Below are 16,938 nucleotides of genomic sequence, written 5' to 3' on the forward strand. Positions count from 1 at the left end.
GCCATCTAGTCAAGGCTATGTTAACTACAAGCCGTTCGAGCAAGAATATTTGTCATCACTTGACGTGTAATGTCAAAAAAACTATTTGAAGTTTAATATAAACTCTCTTTGCATAATTTAAGTCCATAAAACATCACGAAAAACTTCCAAATCTATTTTTGTCTCGTTCCAGATGTTTTTGCTAGGTGTCTGCTGCGTTTCGGGCCGTTGCAGACGGTAGCAGTGCAGCTGGAGGTGCTATTAGGCTTGCGCGCTCCAGAATCAAGAGCGTATCTTAAAAACTGGGCTGAATTGCAGCTTAAACTTTATCGTCGAAGCAAGGTAAGTCATAGCGAAAAGCAAAAACACCAGTAGTTGCCGGTAAACATGCCGACCGGAATCGCAAGAGCTGCTGAATCGGCTGAAGCGGGCGGCTGTCGCTTGATAGGACGCCGCCATGTTTTCACGCTAAGGGCGCAAATGCCGCAACGCTAAATTCTGAAAATTGCGTGCGTACGCTAACGCTATTTCCCCGTTAGCGTTCTGCGCATGCGCACTATGGACCCGCTATTCCGCTATGCACGCAATTACGCAAAGCCCGCTATACTAAAACTCTCTATTGAAATCAGCGATCGTTCCAATTCCATATATGGGCATGATTCCTTCGCGCTGGTAGAGTTGTCGACCCAGAGTTCAACGCTTGGTGATGCCAGACCCCGTCTAACGCGCTTTTTATTTTTATTGGTGTACACGTGCGTTGGGAAGGCACAAGTAGGAACGCGGGTTGTCGTCTGCAAAGACGGGCTAGAAGGCAGAAGGTAGAGGGAAAGGAGGAAAGATATCTAGGTCACGTCAGCTAATGAGGCTTTCATAGCTTGACGGACTCTAGTAGCGGGCGGTTGACGGCAAACACGTTTCCGATTATCAATCGAATTCCTCACTCATTCGCAGAAGATGGACAAGGACAAAAATCCGTGGGAAGACGGTGACTACACGCCGACCAACAAGCGTAAGCGGTCGTCTTCTCAAACAAAGTCGAAGCGCAAGAAGGGAGAACCACGTAGAGTGAAGCCTTGCGGTGAGTGTTGGCGGACGGCCAAGCCGCCATGTTGACCTCATTTCTCGTTCTTCCCGGGCCGTCAAGGTCACCGGGACCGCGTCGCGCTAGGCCTACTTTTACGTCGTCCGCAAGTTCCCTGTATCCGCGGCGTGTTATTGCTCGTTTCGCGCTTTGGAGCTGTTATTTAGGTGCGCTTGTTATTTGCGCTCGCTCGCGCATTTGCGCGGGTGCTTGTGATGGTAACGGTATTTCGCTAGCGCCCGCTCAGCCGAGCAACCTTTGGGGCTCGTGCTGTGACCCGGGCTTATACCGTATTGTGCGTTTTTGTCGTAAAGACTTTAAAAATTTTTCTTACCTCAACCGCTGGCTCGTTAGCGGTGAAACTGTACACAGAGCTTGCGTATTATAGTAACTTTTGTATCGTAGCAAGTTTTACAACGGTACTTAATTAAGTTGAGCCGTGCATGATGCAAAAGCGTAATCGTCTGCGCCGAGATCGGCGTACCGAAACCCAAAACATCGAGTTTTTGCTGAAGGGCGGCATTATAGCGCCGTCTGTCTTCCACAACGAAATTAAACAAGAAAAACACAGCTCAGGACTTCGCGACGTCGTCCTCCGACGCTTTCGGAGAGCCACGAAAGCAGACGATATAAGCTGAATTGGATAAAATCATTGGACGAAAAAAAGACGTGAAACAATATTCTTTTAATTGCAAAGCCTCGTTAAAATAGTTGATTCTGGCATTTTTTCCGCTCAGTTGGCCGAATATGTTCGAAGCGCTTCAGTTGAAGCAGACGAAAAGGCCGGAACGGCGTTTTCAAAGGGCCCGCGCTCCTTGCAACGCTTGCCTTGGCGCCTTGTGACGCTTTCCACTGCAGAAGACAGATGGCGCTACTGCCGCCCTTCAGCAAAAACTCGGTGTTTTCGGTTTCAGTACTCCGATCTCGACGCAGACGATTACGCTTTTGCAACATGCACGGCTCAAGTAAGCAGTAAAACTTGCTACGATAAAAAAGTTACCATAATACGCAAGCTCTGTGCGCAGTTTCGCCGCAAACGAGCCAGCGGTTTAGGTAAGAAAAATTTTGAACGTCTTTGCAATAAAAACGCACAATACGGTACTACCATATTACAGCTGGCTGGCAAGGTATCCCACTTTTGCGACCCTACAAGCTTCAGGCGTTCGGCCTGCGGGGCAGTCACAAAAAATGTGTTCCATCGTGGCTGTCTGGACACAGGACGACGTGGACTGTGAGGAATACGGTAGTGCAGTGGAGGCCTACGGATAAATATCGACCACCTGGGGTCCGTTAACGTGTGCTGGTATCGCACAGTACACGGGCGCATTTGATTCGACTCCATTGAACAGCGGCCGGGATCGAACCCCTTGTCTTCGGGTTCAGCAGACGAGCGCCCTAACCATTGAACAACTGCGATGGGCCTCATTGATTCATCGATTGATTGAATATTCTGATTGATTGATTGATTGATTAATTTGATAAGACTCATGACCGGCTCATTAACTGATCGGTAAACCGACTGAGTAATTGACTGATTGGTCGATCGATTGATTGAGTTGATATGTTGATGAACTGACCGACTGAAGAGTCAGATGACCAATTAATAAGTAATTTGATTGATTTCTTTATTGATTTTATTTCTTATTTAACTCATTCATTGACTAATTGAATGAATGACTGATTCGTCGATCTATTGATTGATTTATTTTGATAAGTTGATCAACTTACAGAATGACCAATCACTTGACCGATTAATCAATCATTTCACTGATTGGTCGGTCAACTGATTGACTCAGTGATTGACTGATTGGTCGATCAACTGATTGACTTAATTTGATGTGTTGACAACTGACCTGACCGATTCATCAATCAATTGGCCAGTTGATAAGTTTGACTGGTTAATTTATTGATTTAATTGATAAACTGATTTAAACTGACATATTTATTGATTTATTTTACAGATTGACTCATTCATTCATTGACTAATTGAGTGGTTGACTGGTCAGTCGATTCAATGATTTAATTTGATGCCTTGATCAACTGTCTGATTAATCAATCGTTTGACTGATTAATTGATCGATCAACTGATCGATTGAGTGATTGTCTGATTGGCCCATTGATTAATCATTTGACTGGTTGATTCTTAGATCTGGCGATTGATTGATTGATCGACTGATTGGAATGATTGATTTATTTTTATATGTTGATCAGTTGACCGACTGATTGATTAATTGATTGATGTATTGATTGATAGACTACCTTAGGTGCATATTTAACACATAATTCGTAGTATGTCTCGCGCACCTCGGTGGACACCCGAACCGCGCCGTAGGGGAAGTGAGGAAGGTGGGCATGAAAGAGGGAAAGAGGTGCCGTAGTGGAGGAAATGGAGGAAATTTGCGTGATTTTCGGGTAGTATCTCTAAATTGCAAATTCAGACCAGCTTCCTCAGTGAACTTGTCTGACAGACTAAGATGGGTTAGATTTTTATGAGATATCCCGGGAGGCACCTATACCGCAGTTGCAAAGGGCACTTAACTCTCTCTTTCTGACTGCATAAGAATCCCGAAATCCTTCAGGTACCTTTTAATACATTTACTGGTACGGCCGAAGAAAAATAGGAGAACTTCCCAAGCCCCAAATGATTTGCAAGCCAAAAAAAAAACACCGAGTTCTTTGTTACTTTTTCTTTTAACTTTCTTTTTTTAATTTTTAAGGTACTTTTATTTCAGTATTTTGATAATTTAAACAAATGATTTAGCACAAATTACACCGCTCAGTACTTCAATGACTTTAATTTTATTGCTTCCAGTCGCTGTCGCTTTGAGGTCTGGCGGGCTTTGTTAGGTGCGTGCTGAATTTGTCTGTCACTGCAGCAGTCATGATTGTATCGAGTGAGCGGTTGAGTTAAATTGCCGTAGAAAATTATTTTTGCGCTGCAGTAATTAGCCTTCAGTGTATTTGGCTGAAAAGAGTGTGAATGCATTTTACCGAAGCTATATTATAACGAACGCTATGCTGCGCTTCCGCACATAGTTGAGTTGAGGCAACTTACCCATCAGCCTGCGAGGTCGCCAGTTCGATTCCCGGAGACTGTGGCCGCGTTCCAGCACTTTATTCATTCTTCTTAGTCGAGGGAAAAATTGGCACTGGCTTAGCTCGGCTATGCGAGGATATACGTACCGAAAGCTAGGCCGAGTGCAACGACGAGGCAAGCGGTGTGACGTCATACCAAACGATGGCGGCGGCTCCGCAGCGAGGCGCGCGGTGTGACGTCATGCCAGATGGCGCGGCGAGCGCGCGGTTGCTAAGCAACGGCTCAAGGCTGATCTTTGTACCTCCTCGGAGCACCGCCACAGCGAAATCGCAAGTTCGTGGCCAATGTAGCTTTCGCTATAAAAAAAAAAGACTGCATATATTCTGAGGATTCAGCCTTGCAGACTATATTTTCGGGAATTTCACAGTGCTTGTTAGCAATCGTATGTACTCGAATTCGAAATTACTGCGATTAATTTTAGCCTTCAGAGTCACGCGGCGCGAAGTGGCAGACAGGAAACTAGAAGCTCTTGTCCAGATTTTGCGGGCTTTCAAAACAGCTTTCCGAAACATGGTTCAGATACATAATTCCGCGCTTCGAACATTTGTTTATGAGCTGGAAAATGCCCGGTAGAGGGAAACTTATCGAACGTACGAAGCACAAGAGCAAAGTTACGGCACCATCTTCACTCAGCTGTGCGCCAGTATGCATCTCGGTTTCATTACCAGGAACACTGATTTTTGTAGCGAAGTGCTTAGCCCTGTCTTCCAGTGAGTGAATCCGCTTGCCCTCTTCGACCGCCGCCGTAAAGAGCCCTCTCACCTTTCTTGAAGCTCCTGAACTGAAGGGATACGATACGGCTCTTACGGTACTCGTTAGAGAGCAGCGCAGTTTCTAAAAGTTCGTGAGAAAGAGCTCTTTACAGCGCTTAACCTGACTGCGCACTTGCCGCACCTGGGATTCTGTTGGAAATACACATTGGGCAGATTTCTGCATTGCCGCAGCTCGGAAGTATACCGGGTTTCGCCTGAGACGTTCAGGAATTTTGTTGCGGGAGCAACACTACGCTATCTGTGCGAATCGATTTCGCGGAGCCCCAGAGAGCCGCAACTGCGCATGCGCGAGGATCGAGTGAGAAACAGTTACTGCGTAATTTCTTTTCCTCAAATACAATTTTCATTTTCTTCATTACGACCCTCTTTCTCTTTCTTCTTTCACTCCCACTTCCTCCCTTCCTCTACAAACGGATGACGGGTGTCCACCAAGATATGTGAGACAGCAGTTACTGCGTAATTTCCTTTCCTCAAATACAATTTAAATTTTCTTTATTACGGCCCCTCTTTCTCTTTCTTCTTTCACTCCGACTTCCTCCCTTCCTGTACGGAGCGGTTCAGGTGTCCACCGAGATCACAGAGAATTACTGCGCCATTTCCTTTCCTCAAAAAGTGTTGCGTTCAAAGGGCAAGGCATTGCGCCGAATGGGTGGTGGCGTTCCGTGGAGTCCCTGGCAGCGCTACGACACGCTGTCGCGTTCCGCTCCTAAAGGCGATGCTTAAGCGTCATTCATTAGCAGTTAATTAGTATTTAATAATTATTCAGTAATTAGTCATTAATTAGTAATTTGGCATTACTTATTAATTAGTACTTAATTACGTGTGACGTCATCCAGTGGTGACGTCAGAAGTGCCACAGAGGCAAAGTGGTGCGGAAAACGCTTTCGCCTCTACGCTAGTAAAAGTGCTCCCTGAGATGCCGCCGCCGCTGCGATTGCCACGCCGTTGCTTCCGCAATTCTACTCGGGATGGCCATTGGTCAAACCGCAGCCAATTTTTAGGGCGAAAGCCTTTAATGCCTCATATTGTCGTGGCCAAGACGTGTTAGAAAATGTGTCTGCGTTTCGGATGCATGCCTTATATGGGCGTATGTCAATCAAAAGTCAATCGATACTTAATCGGGTGCAATCGAAAGACATCGGAACATGATATAAAGGGATTTCATGATTATATCATTGTACTTAATGACTAAATGACTAACTGGTAATTAGTAGTTGTTAAGAAGTAATACGTGGGACTTTGTACTGCGCCTGCACCTTAACTAACACTAATTAATCAGTGTACTAGTTAAAGTCGCGTTAACTATCACTAACCATACATTAACTAGTATCACGAAATGTGCAAGTCGTAGGACCGGTCCAGGAGGGTGTCATCGACCAGTCGCTGGCTGCTCTGCTGGAGCCGTTCAACTCCCCGCCATCTGCGCCATCGCCACCCCTCCAGGGGCCACCGGCCGGCTTCGGGGAGCCCCAGCAACCGATGCCATCAGTGGGGTCGCAGCAGCTGGACCTGGAGCTTGGCCTGCTGACGCCCGAGCGAGCTCCTCCGCCTCAGCAGCAGATGCGCACCCCATACAAGGTGTTGCTGTCACCAGAAACGGTTGGGCCGCAGCAGCCGGAGCCGCAGCAGGCGCAGCCGGAGCCGAAGCAGCACCACCAGCAGCAGCCGCCTGTCGCGTGCCCGAACCCGGCTCCTCCACTACCGTCGACTCCGCAGTCATACAGCGGCGAATCCTACCTGGGCTCCCTCCTCTCGGACCTGCCCGTTTGGTCCGAGGTCACCGTCGAGACTTCGACTGGCTTCCAGTCGGGCCATTTTGCTGCTCAAGTACGTACTCGGCATATCTAGTCAGGTGGGCAGATGACATTGCGAAGTTTGCAAGAACGGGATGAGGCGCACTGGGAGGACAGGTTTAATTGTACACCGATGGGAGAGACGGTTTAACGCGACAGCGTTAAGGGCGCCGATCAGTGGAAAAGCCGGCGTTGTTGTAGTTCCTGGCGTTGTAACTGAAAAATCGTGATTGGGCGAGTGGCTGCTACGGACGTGTCCTTGCGGGACATTCAAACACCCCTCAACGATCGCAAAGAACGACTGCGATGACACCTATACATAATTGCTCATTGGTGCGCAGGGTCGTGGCGTGATTGCCCCACCATTACATAGTGGATCTCAAGGAACAAAAGCAAATGCACTGAAAAGGAAAACGGTCGAGCCGAGACCCGCACAGCTACCCCCTTGGGTCGTGAGCAGGGGAGGCTACCGCTCGATCACACAGGAACGTTTGCCCGGCTTCGTTCTGGGGAGGCCTGGTGTGTCCTGTGGTAAGTGAATAATTTTTAAAATAAAGCAAATCAAAATTAAGATAAATAACAATGAACACAATCTACGTTTGCGAAGAGGTAAGGAAAAAATCCACCAGGCCTTTTCACAGACCCTTTAACGCTGTCGCGTCATACCCTTGTGGCAGAATTTAAAGGGAATCTGAAAGATCTTTCGAGGACAACACACCAACGCGCTCAATCACTGCACTGTGTCGCAAACAAAACCTGAGCCAAATAATACACTTCTAAACGCAGAAGAGGACCCACAGTCACGTGCTAAAGTTGCCGAGCCCTTCCCGGCGACTTTTCCATGCTCGCACCCTCCTGGGTCGCTCTCACCTGTGCATACAAGCTGAGATGTAGCTACTGGTTCGATTCTTTCAGATGTCCGGCAGACACCATTACTGCGGCCAGTAAGGCTCGTAGGACCGGCGGGTCAGGATGCTCCGCCCCGGGAGGTGGGACCAGCGGAGGAGCGCCTACGCTCCAGCGTGCAAAAAGTGGCGAGGGGAGAAGGAAAGGCGCGAAGACGGTGAAATTCAAATTTTGCGTACAGACAACGCAGATTCTGCGAAGCGCATTAAAAAAATTCTTGCTGGAGAATATTCGTAAAGCAGCACGCTTTAACATCCCAGGTATACCGTAACTTTATTAGAGCCCCTTACAGAGCCCTTTTAAGTGTGTCCAAATTTTTTCCCAGCAATTTTTTCCCTTCTGGAGTACACTGTCGGGCATGACGGAAGCCTCCGTCGGGGATAGCGAGTCCGCTGCTACATTCGAACCTTGCGGTCTCCTTCTCTGTTCAGAACGCACAGAACCGCGAAGTTTTGGATTGTTTTTTTTTTCACACCTGATCTTTGGCTGCCGTTAGTTACTGCAGAGTACGCAGACGCCATCTCACACAGAACACAACTGCGCACGAAGAGCCTCCGCCTCCGGACATCCGTCCAGAAAGCTGCGTAGTAATTATACAGGGTGCTTCGCCTAAGTAAGACTTGACACGATTTTTAAAAATAGGCTTTTTGAGTTAAAATAATGCTTTTTTCCGCAGAGCAATGTCAACGGTGTAATGCATCACAATAGAGATAAGACATGCTAACCGTAAGCCTGGTTAACTAATATTAAATCGTTAGCTTTTTAGCACTTACTGTTAGGCGCCTTAATTATTTAGAGGCGTGGAACCCGCCATAAGTGATATCAATACCAGTTTTTAGAATTTTGATGGCGCGGTTACCGTCGGCGCGTGTGTCCGAACAAATTTGGCTACATTGCACAAAAATACATGAGCTTTTGAGAAGCTTCCAGGCAAAGCAACCTCTCCAGTGCCCGCAACTCGAGGAAAGAGCAACAATTTGTTGGGCCACAGCACCTAGGGTAACCGGATTTTCGAAATTCTGAAAACTGATATAGATGGTACTTACGGTGGGCTACACGCCTTTCATACATAATTAGCCTAACAGTAATTGTGAAAGTTAATTATTCAGTATTAGTTATCCTGCCTGCTGTTAGCACATGCCAGCTGTATTGTACTGCACTACCGACAACGTTATGCCGAAAAAGGCGTTCTTCTAACCCAAAAAGCCTTTTTTAAAAAAAAAAAGATGCGTGAAGTCTTAGGTGACACTCCCTGTATAACAAATGTACGCAGTACATGTGGAGTTACAACAGTATTAGTATTGCATTCATACATGAAAACGTTTCCACGCGGACAAATTGGTATACTCTATTAGTCCATGCTGCAGGGTAGTCTACACTGCTGAGGAACACTGTGCTGTAGCAGAGACGTTTTGTAAGCATCCCACCAGGGAACGCTGACTGTCCCTTGTTGCAAGAGTTAATGTATAGTTTCCTAGAGTTGCGCATTTGTTTTCCCTGCGCTGCTTGTCCCTCTATTGGCTAAACGTGATCACGTGATTGAAAAGCATCCATGCTTTGCGGAGATGTCAACTTCCTTTCCGTCGCTTAGCACTAGACCGTTGCTGACAGCGCATTCGTGCAGCTGCTGTTATCGTGCTCTGCGGCATTTTATTTTGTTCGAGTGCACATGCTCACTGAAAACTATGTTTGCTTATCAATAACGCGCAATTTTTTCACAAGTGCTGGCCAGTTCTTGAAAATGTTTGTGAAATGTGCCGTGTACAACAGATGGCGCCACCCATACGCATGGCGAATATTCTGTTCCTAACTCATAGAGATAGGCCTTTCTGTAGCTGGCGCATTGCTAGCAACCTGTGTCATTCGGTGAAACAGTAATCTGTTTGCAATAGCTTGCAATAGCTTGTGCAATAGCTTGTACTCGCTCCAATCACTGGACCAAATCCACCACCTGCATTCAGAAGTTGAGGCTTCTCCTGATTATTTGGATGCTTGGGAGAGCAAAAGAAAATTACCGAAGAAACTGGAAATTCTAAAGTGTGCTTGGCGAAAGCCTTGTGGTCCACCCACTGCCGCTTCCCCGAACCGCTTGGCGCGTGGCGGGCCTCGCGCATGTGCGGTTTTTATTGTCTTTGGCGACTGCGGTCGCTTTTTTGACTGCAGTGTTCTAGAGCGCAGCTCACTGGCGCCCGTTTCGCGGCGTCGCCGTTGCCCGTTTGGCGTTCATTGTGTTCACAGGCGTTGCCGTTGACGTTTTACACTCCGATCATTTTAAGGGAAGGAAGTGCGCAAACTGGCTCCCTGGGTAAGTGGACGCCTGAATCGCGCTGCTGTGTTGTTGATGCGGCCGTATGAGCCGTTGCCTAGCAACCGTCGATGTGGACACCCGAACCGCACCGTACAGGAAGGGAGGAAGTGGGAGTGAAAGAGAAAGAGGGGCCGTAATGAAGAAAATGAAAATTGTATTTGAGGACAGGAAATTGCGCAGTAACTGTCTCGCACATCTCCATGGACACCCGTCATCCGTTTGTAGAGGAAGGGAGGAAGTGGGAGTGGAAGAAGAAACAGGCGCTGCTGCGCGGAGGAAAGGCCACAGCTGGCACGATTCTGGCGCACGGATGGACACCGCGAGCATGGACGGAAACCGCGAGCATGAGCCATTAAAGGCTTTCACTTTAATATGGCGGACCTGCGCGCTAACTGTGGGAACCTATCTGTATTCTACTTGTTCTACATGTTCCTGGTGTGCAGGGTTCGGTGGCGTTCCTTGGCAGTCAGGAAAGGCAGCTGGGTCAGGTGGAGCCGCAACTGCAGCCGCCTCTGGGCGACGAGCAGCAGGGCCTGGTGGAGCAGGAGTCCGATGAGCCGGTTGTGTACGAACGTGAGTGCCGCGATGGATGTTTCCCGCCTGCACTTAAACTGCGAGCACGAATGCGTCTCTGTGGGAGCAAAAAGGGGAGTAAGCTGGCCTCTAGCACACTCCCTTGGTAGAGGACAGCTTACTGTTGTTTCTTTAACCATTTCATGTTCAGAGTGTAGCCGAAGAAGCGTTGGCTGAGTGGCTTTGGCGTTCGGCTGTTGATCCCCAGGTCGCGGGAAAGAATTCCTGTCTGGACGCGATGCAAAACATCGTATGTGTTGTGCAGTTTATATGCACCTTAAAGGATCCGTGGATTTCTCAGATAATCCGCAGCCATCCACTGCGGCGTCCCTCACAGCCCCATGTGTCGATGCAGCACTTTAAGCCACACGTACACTCTTACCCAAAAGTAAACAGGCTGCATGGTTTTCTTTTCGTTCGTACAGTAAACCCCTTCGTCTTTCCTAAAAATCGAAAAGTTCTTCGAAAGTGAGGACAGGGCTCCTCCTTGCCATACAGAGGTTTAGAGCTTGAGGGCTGGCATAATAGCTTTAATATACGCCTGGGAAGCAAACCGTGCAGCCTGGTTACATTTGGCAAGGGCTGTACCTGCCGCTACCAAATCAGTGCTAGAATTATTCAGGCCGGGTATGTTTCTCGCTCGAGGTCTCGTGAGGCGAACTTGTGAGGCGATCATACAGCAGTGAAGAATGTGAATGTACGAGAACCGCTAAAGGGCACACATGTGCGAAGATAGATAACGCGAATAGAAGTAATTGAAAAAAGCATTTCGCCTGGTCACTCAGGTATCACTTAAAGGTACGTATGAAAATGGTGTGTTTGAAATAGAAAGAAAATTTTTTCACATCAAGTAATAAAAACCACACTGTTTAGTTAGCTCGTTAACTAACACTGAGTAATAACTTTTTAATTACACACTTACACACATTGTGGTGGTTAGTGTAAATGGCGAGTTCATGGATAAGGGCAAGACGATGCCATATCAGTTGCAGAAACGATGAAAAAAAGTCGTTTCCTAATTTTTTCTAGAAACTTTTCCTACAAACTGAGGATAATTTTGTGGCTCTCTCTGCACAAAAACGTATAAGCTGAGAGAATGAGGCGCGCAGGAACCTCAGTGAAAACGCAGCTTCCGCTTCGCTTAGCTTTATCGCCCTCGAAAGCAACAGTGATATAGTTGGTGATGAGTGTTGCATCAGGCGACGAAGTAAGAGAAAGTGCATGACATGTTACAATTGTGCAGACAGTTAGAATTTGCCACCGCTGTCACCGCAACACGTCCCCAGCAGGAGAGGACATTAGATCACATTTTTGTTGCGGAAGCAACAATACGCTACGTGTGAGCGATTTCGCGGAGCCCCGGAGAGCCCCAACTGCGCATGCGCGAGAAGCGAGTGACGTCAGAGAAGCGCGGAGCCGCCGCTGACTCCTCCCCTGTGAGTGACTCAGAGGTGCCGCCGCTGCGCAAGCAGTGCATCCTACAGAAGGAGTGACGTCACACGGCGCACAGCTGCAGCGCTGGGGCCACCGCCGACTCCTACGCTACGCGGGTGACTCAGAGGTGCCGCCGCCGCTGCGATTGCCGCGCCGTTGCTTCTGCACTTCTACTCGGGATGGCCATTGGTCAAACCACAGCCAATTTTTTTGAAGCCAGATGTGTGAGCTCCCTCTCTGGTTAGCCGACGTCACAGGGCGTTTGCGCAGGTGCAGCAGACAATGGACATTTTCGCATAGCGGAGACGCATTAGCGAAGACCGGGCGCCTTCTGCTTATGCGCAGTGCGGCCCACCCCCCACCCCCCTTGACATCACGAATGTCACTACGCGGGAAGCATCCAGTAAACCGCTATACGTCCCCGCTAATACGTCTCCGGTATGCAAAAAAATTCAGGGGGCACTTTACTTGACTCTCTAAAGTGCTGCAAGGCGAAAGCGTTTCCTGGCCACTGTTTGTTTTTATGTACTTTTTATTTTTGATATTTTGTTTTTATTTATTTTTTGCTCCTTTCTTAATTTTATTGTTCTTTATTTTTATTTTCACGTCTTTTTATTTTTGATTATTTTCCTATTTTTATTTGACTTTTCCTGACTTTACTCCTTTTATTTTATTTATGAAACCTATGCATTCACTAGATGTGCCTTTATTCATGCTGGAACATTGAGCCTTTTAAGCAGTGACGCCGAAAGGCGGACGAATCTGCCGACGCGTCTGTCGACACGGCTGCCGACGCGTCTGCTAACGACAGTATGAGGCAAGAACGCGTGACTTGTGTGGTGCCCACTTTGTCACAGCGTGAGCTACGATTGCCTCCACGTCACCAATGGACGACGCTGCATGTGCAAAGCGGGCCCCTACGCGCCACTCGCGTTCAGCTCCGCTTTTGTGCGGAAAATTGCCCCGCATTTTTTTCGCGCTGCAGGGCTCTAGAGAAGAGGTTTTTCTTTGTTTCGAAAATTGACATGACATTGTCTTGTTCACGACTACGAGCTCGTCATTAGCACTAACCACTGGACTGGGTTAATTAGGAAGTTTAATATACTTCTTACAGGTTTCCTTTCTATTCGCTAAGAAGTACCGGTATGCCATATTCCGAAACCTCGCATGCCCACTGATGGAGCGGTCGCGCTATCCCGTTGTAAAAACTGCTTTCTTCCATACGCTCCTAAAGAACACTGCTTTCTTTTTTTTTTTTCAAATTTACTCAGCGTTCACCAATATCGCATGATGGTATGCCTGCCACGAAATAAGCGTGGAAGCCAATCTGTGCTCTGCGCCTGGAATACTTTACTGCATTGATTTCATGTACTGCCTTCATTGCAGTACGATAATACTTTGTGCATGCGAAGAGGGTGCAACAGGCACTACTGGTCATGCCAAAGGCACCCAAACTTGTCGCAGGCCGCCGCGGTGGCTCAGTGGTTATGGTGCTCAGCTGCTGATCCGAAAGACGCGGGTTCGATCCTGGTCTCGGCGGTCGAATTTCGATGGAGGCGAAATTCTAGAGGCCCGTGTGCTGTGCGATGTCCGTGCACGTTAAAGAACCCCAGGTGGTCGAAATTTCCGGAGCCCTTCACTACGGCGTCTCTCACAGCCTGAGTCGCTTTGGGACGTTAAACCCCATAAACCAAACCAAACCACAGTTGTCGCGCATCACTTAATGGAACTGCCCTTAGAGGCCTATGTATTCTTCGAGGCTGTCACTTACACTCGAAAGCACACGGGAGGCTCCTGTTATACAGGTGAGCGGAGACTTTCCGTGCTGAGGTGCCTCGTTTCACGACCTTGGGCGAGGCGGCACAGGTTCACATGTACACAGCCTTTGCGCAGGTACGAATCAGTAACAGACAAGGGGCGCCTTTGTTTAGCTACATGCGGGTGTATCTGGGCGGACGGGCGGACGCATGGACAAACATGGCGAATGGGAGAGAGAACAAGGCAGTTTGGGGTCTGCAAAGTTTAGGTTTATGGGGTTTTACGTCCCAAAGCAGCTCAGGCTATGAGAGACGCCGTAGTGAAGTGCTCAGGAAATTTCGACCATCTGGGGATAGTTTAACGTTCACTGACATCGCACAGTACACGGGCCTCCAAATATGAGAGACGCCGTAGTGAAGTGCTCAGGAAATTTCGACCATCTGGGGATAGTGTAACGTTCACTGACATCGCACAGTACACGGGCCTCCAGAATTTTACCTCGATTCGGCCGCCGTGATCGGGATCGAACCCACATATTTCGGGTCAGCAGCCGAGCACCATAAGCGCGCAGCCACAGCGTCTGCCCGGGTCGGCAAAGTGAAAATTCAGCGTACCAACGGCCATAACCTTAATGAATGAACTGATTTATATGTTTAATTTTTAATCAGTAAAGTGAACATTAAATATAGTAATCAGTTCATGCTTTAAGGTTATGGCCGTTGGTATCGCTTGGTTGTCTCGAGAAGTCTTCATTCCAAGCGAAAGTTTTACTGGCCTATAGTCAAGCCAAGGTCATCGGCGCCGCAATTTGACCTTCAAGTGGTGGGGCGATGGAGGTGTGGCAGCCACGTAACATAGCACGTCACTTGCCGAAGCTGTAAAAGCCCGTCGCCGCCGTTCCGACCGCCGCCTTGGCAGCTGTGGCCACGTGACTAACCTACGTGACTCTCCGTTTGCCGGAAAAAGGAGCCGGCCGGCGCTGCTCACGCGGCATTCGCATTGCAGTTCTCGCTATGGACGGAGCGAGTCGGCCGGAGCCGTCTACGTCGTCCGGACGATTTCGGTAAACCACAGTTAGTTGAGCTGAACTCCAACCTTTTTTTTTCATATAGAACAATATCGCCATTTTATGACGCAATGATCTTACGTTGCTAAGAATGAAGGTAGTGCGTACGAAGTGTAAACAGCAACCATCAAAGCACGATGAGCTGCAAAAGGAGCTGATGCCGTAAAAGAAAAACATGTGGAAACAACGAGAGATTACCTGCGTAAAACGTGAGCTTTGGTCTAATGTAGAAATTACTTAGGGCACGTAAGACTACTTACGCGTTGCGAATGCGAAAGCATTTGTCTCTCACAGTGGGTTTCTAGTTAACTATGTTTGTTTACTATTTCGTAATCAGTACAAATGTCTCAAATTCCTTTCCGAGTAAAGGCGTTTAGGTTCAACACCTTTACGGTATGCGCCTGCAGGTTGAAAGCCTTTAGGGTGAAGCCCTTCATATCAAAAGCAGTTACTCTAAATGCCTGCGTTCTAAAGACCTTCACCCTATTGGCCTTTGGCTGTCTATACAATGGATCTTCTGTTGACTGTTGACTCTTATGGTTGCTCTGTGGCTGTGCTGATGTAGTCATTGGAGTTTTTGCACAGTTTCGTATGGACAACAATGTCGGGTTTCGTTGCCGATGAGCCGTATAATGCTCTCGCATTAATACTTCTGTTCATTCTCTTCTAAAGGTAATTTGGGAAGGACAGGTTCTGCACACGCACCTCGTCAGTCGAAGAACCTTTTTTTCATGTCGGCGGCAACCGCTGCTTTCGACACACCAGATCGTGAGGTTTCGTTGCTGTCGTCGCGTTCTAGTGCAAATTCTTACCAGGTATTTTTGTTAATTGTTTCATCTGCACTGCTTAATCTTCCACCTCTTCCTTGATGTGACGCATCGCAGATTCCAGCGGCTCCCAAGACTTCTACAATGGTCAGAGCCCGAGCAAGCCCGACGAGCCCAGCAGGGGCTCGGACTCTCAGCTTTGGAACGAGCATCTGTACGCCAAGAAGGAATCCGACCCAGGTGCTTCCTACGGAGCGTGCGGAACGTTGGCCCCGCCACCGTTTCTCTCCTCGCCGCTACTTACGCACGACACGCCGGTGCCGACGACCAGCGGGGGCTACGCACATACTCCGCCACACCAGCACCCGCTGCTGGCTTCTGGACAGGAATTGCAGTCACAGCCCGAATTTTCCTTTTCACCAGGGCAACTGCAGCAAGAACAGCAGGCAATGATGCCTCAGCAGCAGTTCATTTCACGACCGGGACCACCACGTTCGCGAGAGGGAACCCTGCCGCCTCCACCCCCCATTTTCCCGTGGCCACCGCAGGGACCCCCACTGCCACGGGAATCCACTTCGCCGGCTCGAGAAGGAGGAACGGGCCGATGGGTTCCGGGACCAATATTATGGCCGCGATCTGGGCCGCAGGAATTGCCGCATGCGCCATACGCACGCGAGCCAATGTTTTATGCGATCGCGGAGCCGAGGAGGATCTTTATCGCGGAGGACGGGACGTGGTACATCCTGGGGTATCCAGCAATCCCCGAGGGCGACGATTACTCATCCCGGGTCGCGTGGTATTGGGAAGACTGAATTCCCTGAAAGTAAGAGCTGGCAGTGATCCAGTTCGGCCGTTAGCGAGGTGCTGGTTCTGAGGTGTTCATTATGTGTAGTCAGGTGCTGAAATGTTGAGGCAATTTTCGGTTTCCGCGGGCTCGCTTTTTTCTTTGGATCTATGTTGTAATATAGTTGCATGACCGCAGCTAAATTTTTTTTTAGTTTTCATGTCGGATGTTAACATGGAACGTGGCCGTCTTCAGAGGAATTACTGGCCACTTTTATAACCCTTAATTCTTTTGTTTCCTTTATTCTTTTACAATGCTAGTCGTTTTATACATAATGCGCCAGCATGACGTCATTTTTTACATTTCAGTACCAGTTTTGTGTATCATATGCATAGTTCGTATGTGTATCTGCTAAGCAATGCAGACACATCGTTACCTGAATAAAGTCTTTAAAATAAAACAAAAGGCTGGTTTCGTTTTCTGGGCGACGCATTGTGTCAGCCGGAGTGTCACTTAAAAGGTCATTCTGGGACCTCTTCGGCAACATTTTGAGCTGATAGTTGCATCACGTCCTTTGAAACTCCCCCTCTCTGCTACGAGCATTCGCCTAGCATGGCAC

General features: G+C 48.3%; 1 protein-coding gene across 1 annotated transcript; it reads left to right on the forward strand.

The window, feature by feature from the left end:
• The first annotated feature begins 208 nt into the window (after positions 1-208).
• LOC149353429 (uncharacterized) lies at positions 209-16,735 on the forward strand. The gene is made up of 6 exons (XM_089575821.1): positions 209-321; positions 931-1,057; positions 6,282-6,757; positions 7,065-7,175; positions 10,381-10,510; positions 15,653-16,735. The coding sequence occupies exons 2-6, from the start codon at positions 934-936 to the stop codon at positions 16,345-16,347; spliced, it is 1,536 nt and encodes a 511-aa protein (XP_089431947.1). The 5' UTR covers positions 209-321; positions 931-933; the 3' UTR covers positions 16,348-16,735.
• The last annotated feature ends 203 nt before the right edge of the window (positions 16,736-16,938 follow it).

Source organism: Amblyomma mixtum, chromosome 3 (assembly GCF_055824585.1).
Source record: "Amblyomma mixtum isolate Tamu chromosome 3, ASM5582458v1, whole genome shotgun sequence".
NCBI lineage: Eukaryota > Metazoa > Arthropoda > Arachnida > Ixodida > Ixodidae > Amblyomma > Amblyomma mixtum.

Bases quoted from the DNA above. Each gene is read 5' to 3' on its own strand.
- LOC149353429 (XM_089575821.1), top strand. From the start codon at position 934: ATGGACAAGGACAAAAATCCGTGGGAAGACGGTGACTACACGCCGACC. The intron at 6,758-7,064 runs GTACGTACTCGG...ATTGGTGCGCAG, and splicing joins CGGGCCATTTTGCTGCTCAA to GGTCGTGGCGTGATTGCCCC. The intron at 10,511-15,652 runs GTGAGTGCCGCG...GACGCATCGCAG, and splicing joins TGAGCCGGTTGTGTACGAAC to ATTCCAGCGGCTCCCAAGAC.